This window comes from Artibeus jamaicensis, unplaced genomic scaffold (assembly GCF_021234435.1).
Source record: "Artibeus jamaicensis isolate MK-2021 breed Jamaican fruit bat unplaced genomic scaffold, CSHL_Jam_final contig_332, whole genome shotgun sequence".
NCBI lineage: Eukaryota > Metazoa > Chordata > Mammalia > Chiroptera > Phyllostomidae > Artibeus > Artibeus jamaicensis.
The window spans coordinates 23388310-23403692 of record NW_026521788.1 but is presented as its reverse complement, the minus strand read 5'-3'; the positions used below and the strand labels follow the sequence as shown (position 1 = coordinate 23403692).

General features: G+C 57.6%; 2 protein-coding genes across 4 annotated transcripts in view; one reads left to right on the top strand and one right to left on the bottom strand.

The window, feature by feature from the left end:
• The window catches only part of PSAP (prosaposin), a 30492-nt gene extending 28771 nt beyond the window's left edge, over positions 1-1721 (top strand). For both annotated transcript variants that reach the window (XM_053663871.1, XM_037130537.2), the window contains exon 14: positions 772-1721. In XM_053663871.1, coding sequence (XP_053519846.1) covers positions 772-807 — 36 coding nt within the window. In that variant the 3' untranslated portion in view covers positions 808-1721. The remainder of the gene's footprint in view (positions 1-771) is intronic.
• A 225-nt stretch (positions 1722-1946) lies between these two features.
• CDH23 (cadherin related 23) overlaps positions 1947-15383 on the bottom strand; it is a 416092-nt gene continuing 402655 nt past the window's right edge. Inside the window, exons 52-69 of one of the 2 annotated variants that reach the window (XM_053663874.1) lie at positions 14379-14498; positions 12601-12778; positions 12264-12475; positions 10150-10341; positions 9888-10001; positions 9085-9214; positions 8726-8977; positions 8486-8647; positions 6747-7003; positions 6291-6388; positions 5741-5861; positions 5578-5657; positions 5402-5442; positions 5222-5282; positions 4590-4719; positions 4295-4417; positions 3785-3889; positions 1947-2971 (exon numbers count right to left, since the gene is read on the bottom strand). In XM_053663874.1, coding sequence (XP_053519849.1) covers positions 2645-2971; positions 3785-3889; positions 4295-4417; positions 4590-4719; positions 5222-5282; positions 5402-5442; positions 5578-5657; positions 5741-5861; positions 6291-6388; positions 6747-7003; positions 8486-8647; positions 8726-8977; positions 9085-9214; positions 9888-10001; positions 10150-10341; positions 12264-12475; positions 12601-12778; positions 14379-14498 — 2703 coding nt within the window. In that variant the 3' untranslated portion in view covers positions 1947-2644. Of the gene's footprint in view, positions 2972-3784; positions 3890-4294; positions 4418-4589; positions 4720-5221; positions 5320-5401; positions 5443-5577; positions 5658-5740; positions 5862-6290; positions 6389-6746; positions 7004-8485; positions 8648-8725; positions 8978-9084; positions 9215-9887; positions 10002-10149; positions 10342-12263; positions 12476-12600; positions 12779-14378; positions 14499-15383 lie in introns of those variants that run through there. The other variant, XM_053663873.1, reaches the window with a different exon arrangement.

Genomic DNA, 15383 nt, shown 5'->3' with positions numbered 1-15383 from the left:
CCCCTCGGTCACTTCTGCCCTGGCTGGAGCCTGGCCTGAATCTGTACCCAAGGCCAAGCAGAGCTGTTCTTGAAAGGCCCTGAGAGTTGGCACCTGCCCAACAGCCCCAGGGTGCTGTGGCACCATCCTGGTGGGTGGCTGGCCACCAGGTGGGTGACCCACACTACTTTCCTGGGTGGGGATGTTTGGACCTGTCTTTGTTGCTTAACGTTCTTTTGCGCAACTTTTTCTTCTTTGGGGTGGGGGTGGGGCCGACTGCTGCTTTTGGGGAGGTTGCATCATTTCAGTCCACTGTAGGGAGGGGTGGTGAGGCCTGTCCTGGCTGTGTCTGGTGCCTACCTGCAGCCAGGCCCCAGCCCGCGGCTCGTCAGTGGAGGGGTGGGTTTCTGCTGCTGCCCTGGGTGCATGTGCCTGGGGTCTGTCTCTCAAGGCCCGAGCTGGACTGTACCTCTGACTGGGGTGAGGGGTCCTGCGTGGGTCCTCCAGCGTGGGCTGTCCACTGGTGCTAGGGCTCACACCTGTGACTCCCTGCCTGGGGGTTGCTCTGCAAAACGCTCCATTGCTTTGCATCTACTCTGCTGGATGCTGTTCTTTTGAGTCCCCAAAACTGATTACCTCATGAGATGCTGTCCTGGGTCTTCAGTGTCTGGTGCCATCCAGCTAACATAAGGCAGAATGAACAGGCTTCATTTTGGGGTGATGCCTGATGCACGAATGGTGGGGAGTGGAGTTTGCTCCTGAAGATGAATCCGGTTTTCTCTCTCCTGTCAGGCTGTTGAGCACTGCAAGCGTCACGTGTGGAACTAGAAAGAATGTTCCATCTTGGAGAACCTACTGCATCTGTTCCTACTTGTGTGTCTGGAGGAATGACCTGTCGACTTTGTTATAACAATAGGCCCCTCCCCCGCTCATTTCTTATCTCCCTTATCAGTAGCCTTGCCATCGTGCAGCAGTGCCCAGCCCGCCCTGACATAGCTGCTTTGGTGTCCCCTTTCTTTCTGCTACATGGTTAATGACACACTGCGCCCTTGCATGGTGGTACCGGGATGAGGAAGGGGCCTTGAATGCTGGCAGGACCTCAACCCGAGGAGGGTGCCTCCCCGCTTCCTGGGCCTCTTGGCTGCTAGCCAAGCAGGCAAAACAGGCAGCTTTAAAAGATTAGAGGCTCAAAATGATCAGGCTTTTCACACCGTGTAGCTTGCACTGATAGATTTTGGAAGGGCCACTCAGGAGACCTGGGCGGGGTTTGGGTTCCCTGTGCCCGAGTGAACCTTTGATCCAGCTTTCCTGTGTCATTCCTGGTGATGCCTTGTTTAGGGTTGGGTGGGGGCGGGGAAAGTCTGCCTGGATGCGGCCTCTTAGCTCTGTGTGGACGTCTGGTGGGCCTGGCTTTTGTGCGTGAACGTGTGCGTGGTGGTGACACCCTCAGGCCTGCTCTGCGCCCTGCTCTGCTGCCCGGGGCCCTCCACCTCTGACCCATTTCAGAGCTAATTCTTTTTGACTTTGACATACATGTGGAAGACAAGCCTCTGGCTTCCAGGTAGAGGGCCTGCTGGGGGCCGTGTGGGGCCTCGGCCTCTCTCCGCTGTGGCCGAGCCTCCCGCTGCACCTCTGTTGGCTGGGAGACAGCAAGACCTGCAGTTGCCATTCAACGGGCTTAACAATGTTTTTGTTTTGCACTTGACTTTCTGTGATTTAACAATAAAGCCTGGTCAATCCGATCTGAGTGTTTCTGTGATACCTTGGCCAGAGGTTTGGTTTCTGATTAAGCTCTTCAAGGCCATGGGCCTATAGGTGGGTGCTCAGCAGTCCTGTGGCACCTCTTGGTCAGAGAAAGAAAGCAAAGCGGGTAAAGAAAGCCCCCCGCCTTCCCTGAAATACCCGGGGCCGGGTTGGGCCCAGCTGCTGCGCCTTCACCCCAGCTCCCCCCGCCGCCCGAGACCAGCCACGCGGTCGTCTACCAGAGCGAGTGCCAGTTCCTCATGAGCTGCTTTTCTTTTTAAAATTCAGACCATTCCAGAAATGTTCAGTGAGTACCAGTGAAACAAACCAAGGGGAAAATATTGCGGGAATAACTTAATTTAAAAAGGAACACAGATGAACACTCTATATTCAAAACCCAAGGGAATGTCAGTCATTTTTCTGTATGAGCTGCGCACATTCGGGAAGCCAGTGCGACGGGCAGTGTGGTCTGTGGGCACAACCGTGTCCGTGTGGGGAGGCAGAGACCACTCCCTGCCCCCACCTGGATGTCCAGCCAGGAACGTGGCAGAAATGCAGTGAGAACGGAAGTCGGAGTCGGGCCCTGTGGGGGAGGGGGCCGGCCGGGGTGGGGAGGGCAGAGGGCCTGCTTGGCCTCTCAGCTCAGCTCGGGCTGAGTTGGTCTTTCAACTCCTGGTCCCCCAGTGACACTCCTTACCTCGTCCTTAGACTCTTAACATTTTTGTTTAGTTTTCTTAAAAAAATAACAAATTTTGTGAAGGTAGAGATCAGATACTGAATGAGTGCCTGGCAGAGGAGGAATCTGAGCTGCCGATGCAGGCTGCCGCTGCCCCACCCACCCGAGGCCGTGAGCGGGGTCGGCCAGGAGGGGCCGCGCCCCGTGGTCCCGGTGCCACGCACACCGTTGAGGCTGTCTGTCTCGTCATAGCTCCGTGATCTCCAGGGGGCTCTCCATGATCACGTCGCGAAGTTTGTGCAGGGGTGTGGATTTGGCGGACTCCGTGCGGGCGTTGCGCTCGAAGGCGCTGGCCTCAGCAGCTGTCAGCGTCTCCAGCGAGCGGCCCAGCCCCTTCTGGTCGTCCTCGGGCAGGCTGTTGAGGTCGGTGGCCAGGAGGGTGCCTGTGCTGCCGTGCACCAGGTGCAGTCCGTCGGGTCCCTTGAGCTCAGGCTGCGGCTTGTGGCAGAAGCGCAGGCTGCCTTGGCCTGGGCTGCGCTCCCCTGGCTCCTCCTCCAGCTCCGTCTGGATCAACTGCAAGAGTCCAGGGCCCGCCACATGCTCAGAGCTGTGCGCAAGGGGTAGCAGGCGGGTGGCTCCGGAGCCCTACCTGCTGCAGTGTGCCCGTCTTCCCCCTACTGCACACGAGGAACTCTGGGCTCGTGTGGAGGGCCTGGACGTCCAGCCTCCAGCAACGTTTCTCACACGGGGCACGGAACCGGGGAGACTGGTGCTGTGGATGTGTTCTTGGGAGTACGGGCTCCTGTGAGCCTTGAATTTTGTGTGTTCCCTTTGATCTATAAAAACCCTGTGATGTAGCTATAGTGTTGGGTTTGTGATCGAGTTGGTCTCAAGCAAGGTCAACACTAGTGTCCCCATGTGAAGTTGGAGGGGACCAATGAGGTGCAGTGGACCCACAGGTAGCGCTTTTGTTCTGTGTGGGACCCAGCTTCAGCTCATTTCAGTTGAGGACACTGGCCCATCTGGGAATCTGGGTTTTAGATAAAGTCTAGCACTTTATCACCGTAGGCAAACAAAGCATACATACACGTATTTGACCCTATTGCCAGTTTCTTTAAATGACATCACCCCATAAAGATATGTTCTTGATGTTCCTCATATCTGAGAAACACTTCCTTATGCCCACCCACGCGTAGAAAGCCCTCTGCAGAACCCAGGAAGCAGAGCCTGCGGCCCCTCTTCCGTACCCCTACCCATTGCTGTCTCTTGGTCTTGGCTGCTAAGCCCCAGGGACTCTGAGGAGGAGGAGGGTAGCAGGAGAGCTAGAGAGAGAGAGCACCCCCAGGGCTGGGGCACGGCACACAGCTCCCCTGCCCTCCCGGCTACCTCGGAGATGGAGGAGTGGCAGGAGGAGGCTTTTTGCACCATCCGCTGTGCAAAGAGCTTTTTGAGCCGCAAGTAATCCTCCAGGACCACCTTCAGCAGCGAGCCCTGGGGGAGGGAGAGGGTTAACCCCCCACCACGGCCCTCCCTGGCCTCCCCACCCCTTGTTCACTCCCATAACACAGAAGGGGGCCTTGGTAGCTGACTGGGAATCTCAGAGGCACAGGCCTCTAACCCTAGTGCAGAGGACCAGGAGCAGAGGACCAGGAGAGAGCAGGGACCAGCTCTCAGTGGTGCCCTGGTCCTAAGGGCACCTCAGGCCGAAGCAGCCCCTGGTCAGCCCCAACGCCCAGGTCCCTTTTTGCTCTGGTGTTCTTGCCCCAGTGGAGGGCAGGTCTAGCTGAACCTGGAGGTGGAGAAAACCCTTCCCTCCCTGAGTCTTCTGGAGCAGGTCCAAGCTTAGCCAGGGGTCTGGGGGTGGGGGTACAGGAGGAGCCTGCAGGGAGGGCTCACCTTGATGGGCCCCTCCCGAATGATCTGGCCCAGCTTGGCAATGTTGTCGTACTCCTGGATGGCTGCCCGCAAGTATCGGTCGTCGTCAGGTTTCACTGCTGCGGGCTCACGCCCGAAAGTTCCCTGGGGACGAAGGCTGTTAGCTGCACCTGAGGTGGCGTGTGCGTGCACATGCACACGGTAGGGAACCACCTCCTAGCAAACAGCTCCCTGGCCAGTGCTGGTGAAGACCGAGCCTACCTCTACCCTGTCCCTCGTGATAGCCCACCCTGCCCCTGGCTCAGGCCTGGCTCACGTGGGTGCGGGTGGGGCTGCTCCACAGGTCGGCGATCTCACTCAGGTTCTCTGGCAGGTCGTCCTCGTGCTCAGCCTGGGCAGCCAGTTCCAGGTTCCGGCAGAAAGGATCCAACCAGACTGGGTTGGCCCTGCAGGTGGGGAGTGGGGTGGGGTGAGGCTGCGAGGCTCGAGTAGACAGAGGCTCTACCAGCCTCACCCCTCACCCCTTCCTCTTTCCCTGGCCCGCTGGCTCTAGTGTCTTGCACAGAATAGGGGTTTAGGGGCCAAAGGTAGGCCCCCTGCCCCATGGCACCTGTGGGTGTGTCCCCCCCCAGGGTCCCACTAGCACCAGGACAGGACAACATGCCCATCTGAATGAGCTTCGGTTTGGAAGCCTTGCTCTGTACCCACCAACCAAAGTTAACTCCCTGCCACCCTTGAACTCGGGGGGCCTATCAAGGGTGGGGAGCCCAGTTTGGTGAGTTTCTGAGGGTGGAGAGAGTGGTGAGGCTAGCCCACCAGGGGGCGCCAACACCCCAGGTTTCAGTGCTTTGGAGGCAGCAGGGAAGTCGCTGCCTCTGCTGCTGCCTCTGTTGGGTCCTTGGCAGGCCTGCCCAGAGGGCCCCAGGCAGGGCTCGGGGCCGCACTCACCCGTCAAAGGAATACTTGTTGGTGTTGGGCATGTCCATGATGTCGATGAAGCCGCGGTTCCCTGCAGGGAGCGGTTGGGGGCATGGAGGGGTGGGAGCCTGGGCCCAGTCCAGGGCCTGTGAGTTCCCCAGGAGCCCCTGCTGCCCTCTGACCTCCCCACCCATCACAGCCCTTGCTCACCTGCGGAGCCAGCCACTATGGCTTTGAGTTTCCGCTTGTGTCTAGAGAGAGGCAGAGAGAAGCGCTGGTAAGAGAGGCTGGGACTGGGCTGGCCTCTCGGCACTGCCTGCCTCCCCAGCTTCCCCAGGAGCAGGCTGGGCGGCCAGTCTCAGGGCAGGGGCGCAGGGGCCACTCACATGGTCCTGTAGTACCAGTTCATGAGGATGAAGAGCATGGCAGCCAGGAAGAGGAGAATGGCCAGCACAATGATCGCCATCTGGGGAAATGGGACCAGGCGTGAGCGGGTGAGAGCCCCCAGGGTGGCAGGGGGCGGGGGGAGCAGGTGCCACCCAGGGGTACCTGCAGGGAAGACATGTCGTCGGGCAGCTGGATGGAGATGGCAGGCTGCACGTCCAGGACGTTGTAGTTGCGGAAAAGATTCCGCAGCTGCTCCTTGTTCTCATCGATCATCTGGATCACCCTGGGCAGGGCAGGGCGCAGGTGCCTCAGCCCCCACCCGCGGCCGTCCCCGAGAGCAGTCAGGCCGGTCTGCTCAGTTCCTGCTTCGGACCCCTAAAGTTCACCCCCACCCCCACACCAAGCCTTGGACGATTGAAGCCCACCCAGCTAGGATAGCTTTGTGTCTTACAGGGTTCACCGTCCCTTCATACAGGATCCTGTTTGATTCTCACAGTGCAATGACCCCATTTTACAGATGGGGAGAGTAAGGTGCAGACGGGCAGAGCTCTGCTCATACCCACATTGTTCTCTCGGGAAACTGCCCTCCTCCCGGGGAGAGTGCCACACAGCAAGCAGGCCTGACCGGGTTGTCTGTGCTTCTGTCGGGGGGGCCCCTCCCCAGCTCTAGGGCCGGGAGGCGGACCGACAGTCATCACGGACCACCACCCACCGGTCCACGTCCAGGATTCGGTTGGTTTCTCGGTTCACCACGTGGATGAGCAGCTCTGTCTGTGCGAAGTTCACCCGACCCTTTGTATCCACGTGGAACTAGGCAAGAAGGGGCATCACAGGGTGTGGTGCGTGTAAGGGATGGGCTGGGATGGGCAGGCCTCTTCTGAAAGCCCCTCCTGCCCCGCCTTACCGCTAACCTAGCACTACCGAGTGCTCACAGAGGCCCAAGATGATGCCCATCACTTCACCACGCTGCGCCCCATTTTACAGGTTAGAAAACGGAGGCCCAGAGACCTGGAAGGACATTCTCAGGGCTAGACAGGTAGGAAATGATTGATGGGGCACATGCCCCTTCTCGTGCCCCTTACTTCTCCACAATAACCTGTCTCTCCTAGTGGCCTACTGCCCCTTCTCCCTCTACTGCCCCCAGCCCCAGGGTGGGTTCTGCGGGCACCTGCACGTCGTCCGTGTTGACAATGGCCCCGGTGATGTTGGAGAGCAGGTGGATGAACTCTTCCTCAAAGCCACGCACACGGTCGGGGATCTCGTTAATGACGATCTTGACACGCTGGTCATCCCTCAGGATGTAGATGCCGATGATGGCCGTGTCATTGTGCCCTGCTAGGTCCCGGGCCACAATGTCCACCACAAAGTAGCCGGGGCTGTAGGCCATGAAGAGGTCAAAGGTGCGCAGAATGCCATCCACACTCCCTGCAGAAAGAGCCCATGGGCGGGGAGCAGCTCAGGGGCCACCCAGTATCCCTAGAATCACCCAGGACACACTGAGGGGATGCAGCCTGGGCCTGCAGCATCTCAGGCCCCGGACGTCTGCAGAGCCCAGTGCCAGCTGCGGCTTGGCCGTTGTGTGTGGGGGGCAGGGGCGGGTAGGGGCTGTGGGGTGGCAGCCTGCACTGCCAGACCCAGACCTCTTCTGCAGATTCCTAGTGAACTGTCCTGATTTTTAACTACCGACCCAAGTTGGTATTTAAACATTCTACATATTAAACAGAACAGTGGCGGGGTGTACTGGCCCGAGGCTGAAGAGTTTGGGAATCTGGTACCCTCCTGGGGTCCTTCTGAGCCTCCTTAGTGTCTGTGTGTGTGTCTCTCTCACACACAGTTCAGAATTCTTCTGTGGAGAAATGTGCACAGGAGGTACTGCCCAGTCTTCTCTTAGAGACAGTGGGCACGGGGTTGAAATCTGCCACTTTCCAGCTCTGTGACCTTTTGCTACTTATCCTCTCTGTGTTGTAGTTTATTAAAATAAAAGCAGCAGGAGCTCAGAGGACAAAGGGATGGTGTCTGGTTGTGTGTTTGGAGGAGCTGGCATGTGGACTAGATTTCGAAGGATGGTTGTGGGGAGCACATCTGAAAGCAGAGGTCAAGGTCGGGACTGTATGCCAGGAAGCAAAGAGAAGGGACCAAAGGCCTAAGGGAGGATGGTGTAGAGCAGGTGAAGGAATGCTGTGCAGTTCAGTTTGGCTGGGCACAGGGCCCTGAGGAATAGTAGGGGCTGAGGAACCAGAAAGGGCGACTAGGAGGAAGATCTGGTGAGCCTGGAATGCCAGGCCAAGAAGCCTGGGTTGACTTCTACAGACAGAGAAGATCAGGGAAGGGGTTTTGACTGGAAGTAAGGTAATGGGACATCCACCCGGACACCTAGAACCTAACTCAGAGGCTCAGCCAGCCACCCAGGGAAGTACACAAGCAGACATGCACACTTTAGGTCCAAGTACACTCTTTGAATCTGGCTCCCCAGTGCCTAACACTGTGCCTTACGTGGAGGGGTGAGGTGCACAAATGGGAAGTCAGGTGGGCATATGGAAAGGAGAATGGGAAGATGGATGGATGGATGGATGGATGGATGAGAAGGATGGACATATGGGCGGATGAATGATGGAGGAGGAAATGGGAAGAGAAGGAAAAAAGGAAGTGGGTGGGTAGAGGCAGATATGGGTAGGTGGTTGAATATAAGGATTAACAAATGATAGGTGACTGGCTAAATGAATGATAAGCGGTGAGTGAATGAGCGGAAGGATCGACATGGCTGGCTATTGACATGGCTGTCCGTCCGTCCGTCCGTCCGTCTGTACTCTGGTGCCCGAGGAGACCACCCCCTTGTCTTCCAGACTGTAGTCAATGCAGCAATAGAGGTCTTGGTTGGAGGCCACCTCTGTGTGACCGGCCCCCTACCCATGGTGAAGACCTGGCCCACGTCCTCAGAGTCGTTGGCGAAGGCCCGGAAGTAGTGAATGGCCAGGATGCTGTAGAAGACCAGGCTGTTGTTGCCAATGTCTGCGTCCAGGGCCAGCACCTGGATCAACTCCGAGCCCATCTTGGCATCAGTGGCCACTCCTGCAGGAATGGGCAGATGGGTGTAAGTGGTAGGCAGGGGCCACCCCCCACCCTGTGCCCGGGCTCCGGTCCTGGCACCTGCAGTGTACTCAGCCTTGGTGAAGCGTGGTGGCTGGTCATTGATGTCCTCTATCACAACGCGCACCTCCTGCAGGGTGAGGTCAGTGACCGGGTCCAGGTCCGATGAGGGCCCAGGGGGTGGTGTCCAGCTGCGATTGCTTGAAGCCTTGACTATGAAGGAGAAGAGAGCTTTGTGCTCCCGGTCCAGGTCCTTCAGCACCAGCAGGCGCCCGTCAGGCTGAAGGTGGAAGTTCTTCTCTTCGTTCCCAGCTGGAGGTGGGACCATGGCACAGGGTGAGGGGCGGGGCCGGGGCAGGGCGTATTGCAGGCATCTCCAGCCCCAGGGCAGGGAGGGCACTGACCCCACGAGGCCCCACCTGCAATGAAGTAGTACACGATGGCGTTGGAGCCCTCGTCTGCGTCCACTGCGCCTGTCACGTTGCCCACGAGGGTGCCACGTGGTGAGTGCTCGGGCACCGTCAGCAGCTGGTACTGGGGGCTGCCTTTCTGCAGGGGTAGGGCAAGGGCATCACAGGAGGTCCAGGCAGGGCCCGAGCTCCCAGCTCCTTCCTGTCTTGGTCCCAGGCAGAGCTGTTGTGGGTGCCGAGGGAGTTTATCATCCACGCTTTGTGGGGTGAGCAGAATGGCTGTAACCTCCTGGGAACAAAGGCTGGGCCTGGGAGACCCCAGCTCTGCCCTCAGGGACGATGTCACCCAGTGACATCCTCTCTGAGGGCAGGGCTGGGATCTGCACGTCCTCTGAAGTCTCCCACCTGCGTGGACATTTGAATCTGCGTGTGCACATTCACAGAGTCTCCAGGGAACCTCACATGCCCTGTGCACACTAGGAAAACCCACCAAGTCAGAGAGTCTGGGCCAATGCACGGGCTCAGCCTCTGCTAGGTGCGGCAGAGCTGGTTTCCAGGCTGCCTATGCACCATGTGTGCAGCTAGGAGGACATGCTCCAGGAGTCAGGCATTTTTGTCTGTTTTGACAGCTGGGTAGTGCTTTGAAATAGTAGTTGCTCAATAAATATTTGTTCCCTGAAGTGTATGCAGGTTTCCGTGGGCAGCCTGTGTATATGGTAAAGGGTGCACGGGGGAGTATATGCACGTGTGCGCTTGCATGCAGGGAACCCCCGTGTGGGTGTGACAGGTGCAGGGGATGGGTGAGAGCTCACTGGAGGCCTCAGGAAGAGGGGCTCATTGTCGTCGATGTCATCCAGGGCTACCTGCAGCGGCTGCATGGTCTCATACGGCACTGGCTGGCCCAGGTCGCTGGCCACCAGGATGAGCTGGAGGTGGAGCAGTACAGTCAGAGGAGGAGACAGGGGGCCCCAGGTAGGCATTCTGGGTCATTCTAGGTGGGGAGGTGGTGGCCCTGCACCCAGAGGAAAGCCCCTCCCTCGGTCACGCCCCTCACGCGGGGCCTCGCCCCCTTACGCTGTACACAGCCTGCTTCTCACGGTCCAGGCGCTGAGCGGTCTGGATGAGGCCGCTGATTGGGTCAATGGTGAAGTATTCCCAGTCCCGGTTGCCCGTGGATTTCAGGAAGCTGTAGCGCACAGCCCCGTTGAGGCCTTCATCCTGGTCTGTGGCGTAGACCTCATACACGTTGGAGCGCAGTGGGATCTCCTGCGGGGGGGGGGGGGGGGAAGGGCAGAGGGGTTCCAGGGGCATCTGGGAGAATCTCGGCTCCCCGGCCCTCATAGAGCTCTCATTCTTTCTCCTCCGGTAGCAGAATGTCCTTGCCACCTTTCAGCATCCTTAGGAAACGGTTGCTTGCTTGGCGGGCCTCGCCTGGAGTGCGAGCATCTGCTAGAACATCCCCTCACTCCGCCCCTAGCCAAGGCCACTGCCCATTGGTGGTTCAGCCCAGGATCCACATGCTCCCGCTCTCTCAGGTGACTGCCCTTCCGGGGGCTGCCCTCATCCCTCCCACCCCCCTGCATGCCAAAATTTGGAAGAGGGGTCCAAAAGCTGAGGCCACAGCCACCCTCTGTCCTCGGGTCTGTCTTGCTCTCTGCTACCGCGATAACAGGAGTGCTAAGTGTCCCCAAACAACACCATCCACACAATGGGGTACCTGAACATGGGGGACAGGTAGGCAGGGTGACAGACTGGATGCAGACTGGACACCTGGGTTCTAGTCTGTTACTGACAGTGACCTGGATCTGCCACCGTGTCACCTCTCTGAGCTTAGCCTCCTGTGTCCCTTGAGTTGAGTCAGAGGTGTCAAGACCCTAATTGACATCATATGTTGACACATGCATGAGAAAGCTGCTCAGGGCACAAGGGAAAGAGCAAGTTTCTTTGCTTTGAGTTGAAAAATGACAGCTCAGCTTGGGTACACTGCTTATTCACCGATCATGGCCATCAGAAACTCCGAATGGCACTTATGGCTAATGAATAGAAAGTGGGGCGACAAACAGGTAATTCACAAATGCTGGTTGTTTGGAAGATGTGGACATTTCAAAATACAGGGCCCTTGAAGGGAAAAAGTTACTAAATGGGGCCTCTGGTGTGGAAAAGAATTAGATGATTATGAATTTCTACTCTGCCTTATCCCACAAAGAGGATTCAGGGCAACTTACAAGAAAGTATAAATTATAAGAGTGAACAAACAAAAGAAAAATTAGGGTAGAGAAAAGAAATGTTTGGCTAGAAAACAGGGACTGAAGGGTGGGAGGCAGTACGTGTCTGCTGGGACCGTGCAGGGCCACTCACGGTGAGGGAGCGCTCTGCGCTCCCCGTGGGCAAAGCCAAGGGCACCGCTCGCACACTCCAACGGACACAGGGAAAAGCAAAGCACAACACAGAGCACTGTGTTCCCTAGAGCTCAGCCTGGCAGAAATCCCTCCCATGGGACCTTAAAGGGGAGATGGAATGACAACGAGAGTTTGAGGCTGACATTCTGAGATGCAGAGACTTGCTGGAATTTGGGAGCAAAGAACGAGTGGCAGCATTTGGGGCCTGGGTGCTGAGAGGAAGGAGGGAGGAGACAGAGGACTTCCCTATTTACAGGGCAAGCTTTAGAGCGAGGAACGAATGGACTGGGAAGGTTCCCGAAGCTCCGGGCACTTCCCCTGGCTGCTTCACCTCCCAGGCTGTCTACTCCGGTATCAGCAGGAACAACAGACAGACGGAAGGGGCCTGCATGTTTATTTTGAGACAAGTTGGGGGAAGTGGGTTTTGGGGGACAGTGTTCCCCTTGGCAGACATCTAAGAGCAGGAGATGGAACATCCACTATTTTCAGTCCCATTTTGCAGATGAAAAAACAAACTCGGAGAAGTCACTTGCTCAAAGAGATTTGGCTGGTAAGTGACAGAGTTAAAGTTGAACCCAGGACCTTTTGCTGACACAGCCCGTATTACTGACACTGTTCGGTACTGCCCTGTGTGGCACTGGGTACGTCTGTTCCCTCTGCTGGCCTCAGTTTCCCCACCTTCCAAGGGGACTGGCCCGTTCCCTCTCCCATGCGTGACTGCGAGATGAAGCGGGCGGGGTTTTGGAGGGGCCGTGTTGGTGGGCGGGAGACCCTGGGAGACAGACGTACCTCTTTGATGTGGAGGACGGTGCCGTTCGGGGGGCGCACAAAGACGGGGCGGTTGTCGTTGACATCAATGACCTCCACCAGGAGCATGGTCGTGCCCCAGAGTGGGGGCTCGCCACCATCTGTGGCCACCACGGTCAGGTTGAACCTCTCGTAGGAATGCAGTGGCCGCTTTGTGGTCACCAGGCCCGAGTCCATGTCCACGTGGAAGGCCTCTGGCAGGTGGGGCAGAGAGCAGGGCATGGCTCCCGTTGAGATGTCCTTCTCCTGGCAGCCTGCCTCTCCCACCCCTCCAACGCCCACCCCCCGAGGCATCACAAGTGGAGACCAGGCTACGTACCCTCACCAGGACCCTCAAGTGAGTAGGACAGCTCCGCATTGGAGCCCTCATCCTGGTCGGTGGCCATCATGGTGATGACCGAGGTGCCTGCTGGCTCATTCTCATAAACGCTTGTGCTGTACTGGGGCTTGGAGAACTGTGGCCGACAGTCATTGACGTCTAGCACCTGAATCACCACCTGGGGGAGGTTGAGGTCAAAGGTCAGGGGCGTATCGGGGGCAACTTCAGGTGACCCGGCTACAGAGGAGTGAGAAGAGGTGGACAACCTCAAACAACTTATTTAACTCGCCCAGCCTCAGTTTCCTTAGTTATACTTTGGGGACCACACCTTTTTTTAAACCCTCAATAAGTATATCAATAAGAGGATATGCTTATTGATTTGAGAGGGTGGAGAGAGAAACGCCTGATGTGAGAAACATTGCTTGGTTGCCTCCCTGATTGGAGATCGAACCCGCACCCCAGGCATGTGCCCTGACAAGGAATCAAACTCGCAACCTGTTGGTGTACGGGACGAGGCCCCAACCGCCTGAGCCACCTGAGAGGTGACAGAGGCGGGGTCACAATTTATCTTCCCTCTCAGGGGCTTGTGAGGCTGGCCGTGATGATGTGCGGTGTCCTGGACTGTGAGCTCACGTGTGCAGTGCTGGCCCGAGGGCACGCCCAGCAGCACGCACGGTGATGAGCAGGTGCTCGGTGCCGGAGCCCCGGGTGGGAAGCCCTCTCGCCCACCTCCTGCCCTGCCCTTTGCTCCTCCCCGCAGTGGCCACATGCATCTCACTCTAATCTCTGTGCCATGATTCTGGGCGGCGGTTCCTCCACCCTTGAAGGCCTGCTCTGGACTGGGGTTCGTGCCAGGCCTGGGACTTGGCTCTCTCCGCTGGCCCCACAGCCCGGGGCAGGTGCCATGGACATATCAGGCCAGGAGGCCTTTTCCCCCTGGCTGCCGTGGCCCTGCCTGGCTGCGTCCTCACCAGAGCTTTTCACAGCAGTGATTTTAAGAGCCCCTTTCAGTGAACAAAGCATTTACCAATCCCCCTCCCCCACTGCCCGCCCCCTCCACCTTCCCTGGGAGAGAGACAGCCTTAGTCTTCTGACTCCAAATCCTGTTCTTTCCCCCACATGGCGCACGGCCCTGTGCCCCAGACAGGATTCGATGTGTGTGGGTGCTCCCGGGCCCTCCCTGTGTCTGCTGAACAGAATCTGGCTGCCCAGCTTCTCACCTCCTCCCCCAGGAGAGTTTTTGTTTTGAATGGTTAGGTTACCGTGGGTAACTGGAAGAACTGAATGCAGAGAGATGACCAGACAAGGTAGAAAGAAGGGGGAAGAAAGCAAGGGAAAGCAAAATCTCAATGAACAGAATTTGGGATGAAAATGGGGTCAAGCTTGGAAGGCGGGACACTGGCCTCAGAGTGACTGTGTGGATGCCAGAACTGAGGCTGTTCTTTAGGAAACATAGATGAAGATAATTGCTATAATTATGTTTGCTTGCTGGACTGCGTCTCCTTCACCGAGATGCCATGGAGACACTCAGCCCCGTGGAGCCCTAGGCTTTATTTGGGTCACACCCAGGGATGTTTAGATGCTTGGCACAAGAGATTTCTGCTAGAGGCCTGTCTCCCTAAGCCACAGCCATGGCGACCCACCCAGCTAAGCTCTTGCCTTTTCCCTCCTGTCACCATGTCTCTTAGGGGACCAGGGGGCTCTGCATTAGTCAATCTCTGAAGGCTGTTTTTGCTGCTTCCATAACCCCAGTCCCGGGCCCAGCCTGCACCTCTCACCTGCACGGCATTTTCTCGACGGTTGCTGGCTATATCCCCAGGGTTGTCTTTGGCCACGGCAGTCAGGATATGGTGGTCCTTCTTCTCCCGGTCCAGAGAGGACAGCACATAGATGTCACCCTAGTAGGAGGAGGGTGGAGTCAGGTCCTTCATGGATTCAGCAGGTATTTACCGAGTACCTGCTGCATGCAGACACTGCTCTGGGCTCTCGAGATACAGCAGTGAACAAGAGAGACAACAGCCTGGCCCTCACAGAGCCCTCATTCTAGTGGCTCCTCGTGCCCTCACTACCCCGATCCACTTGGAGATGGGACAGGCAGCCCAGGCTGGAGCTTACTGCCTGGCCAGGTATGGCTGTATGCCATAAATATTCACTGTGCGCAGTGCTGGGCTAGGGGCACGTCTGATTGTTCACCCCAGGCAGGAAGCACAGAACATGACTGAGAGGGTAGAATGCAGAGGGATGGGGCAGGGGGAGGGACTGGGAGGGAAAATCTAATTCCAGCCCAGCAACTGGGGAAGGCCCTGCCTGACCACCCACCCGCAGGCCACAGGGCTCTCTGTGGACTGAAACGGCAGCTTTGAGCCCATTCGCAGACATGTGAAACCATCACCCATCTTCTCTCTTGAGTTCCCACCCTCCCGCAAGCCTGAGACTCAGGAGCCCGGGGCTGTGCTGAGTGCGGGGCCGCATTTCCAGCAGGTGCTCACACACTGTGCTCCCTTTCTGCAGAGCTGCCTGGGCCTTTCACTTGACGGTTTCAAAAAGTGGCCACATGGACTTGAATCAAGCTTCCTAGTGTGCTGGGGACACACATCAGAAGTTTTGTTCCATAAAGAGTTAGTTCCAAAAGACTTTGGCCACCTCCTTCCACGTCTGCTGGGACAGAGAGGCCTCAGTCCGTGGGACTCTGGGGACAGGGCTTGCTGACTTGGCCGGAAAACCTCTGATGTTAGAGCTCCAGGGTGGCAGGACCCAGAAAAGGGGGGATAACTGCAATACTT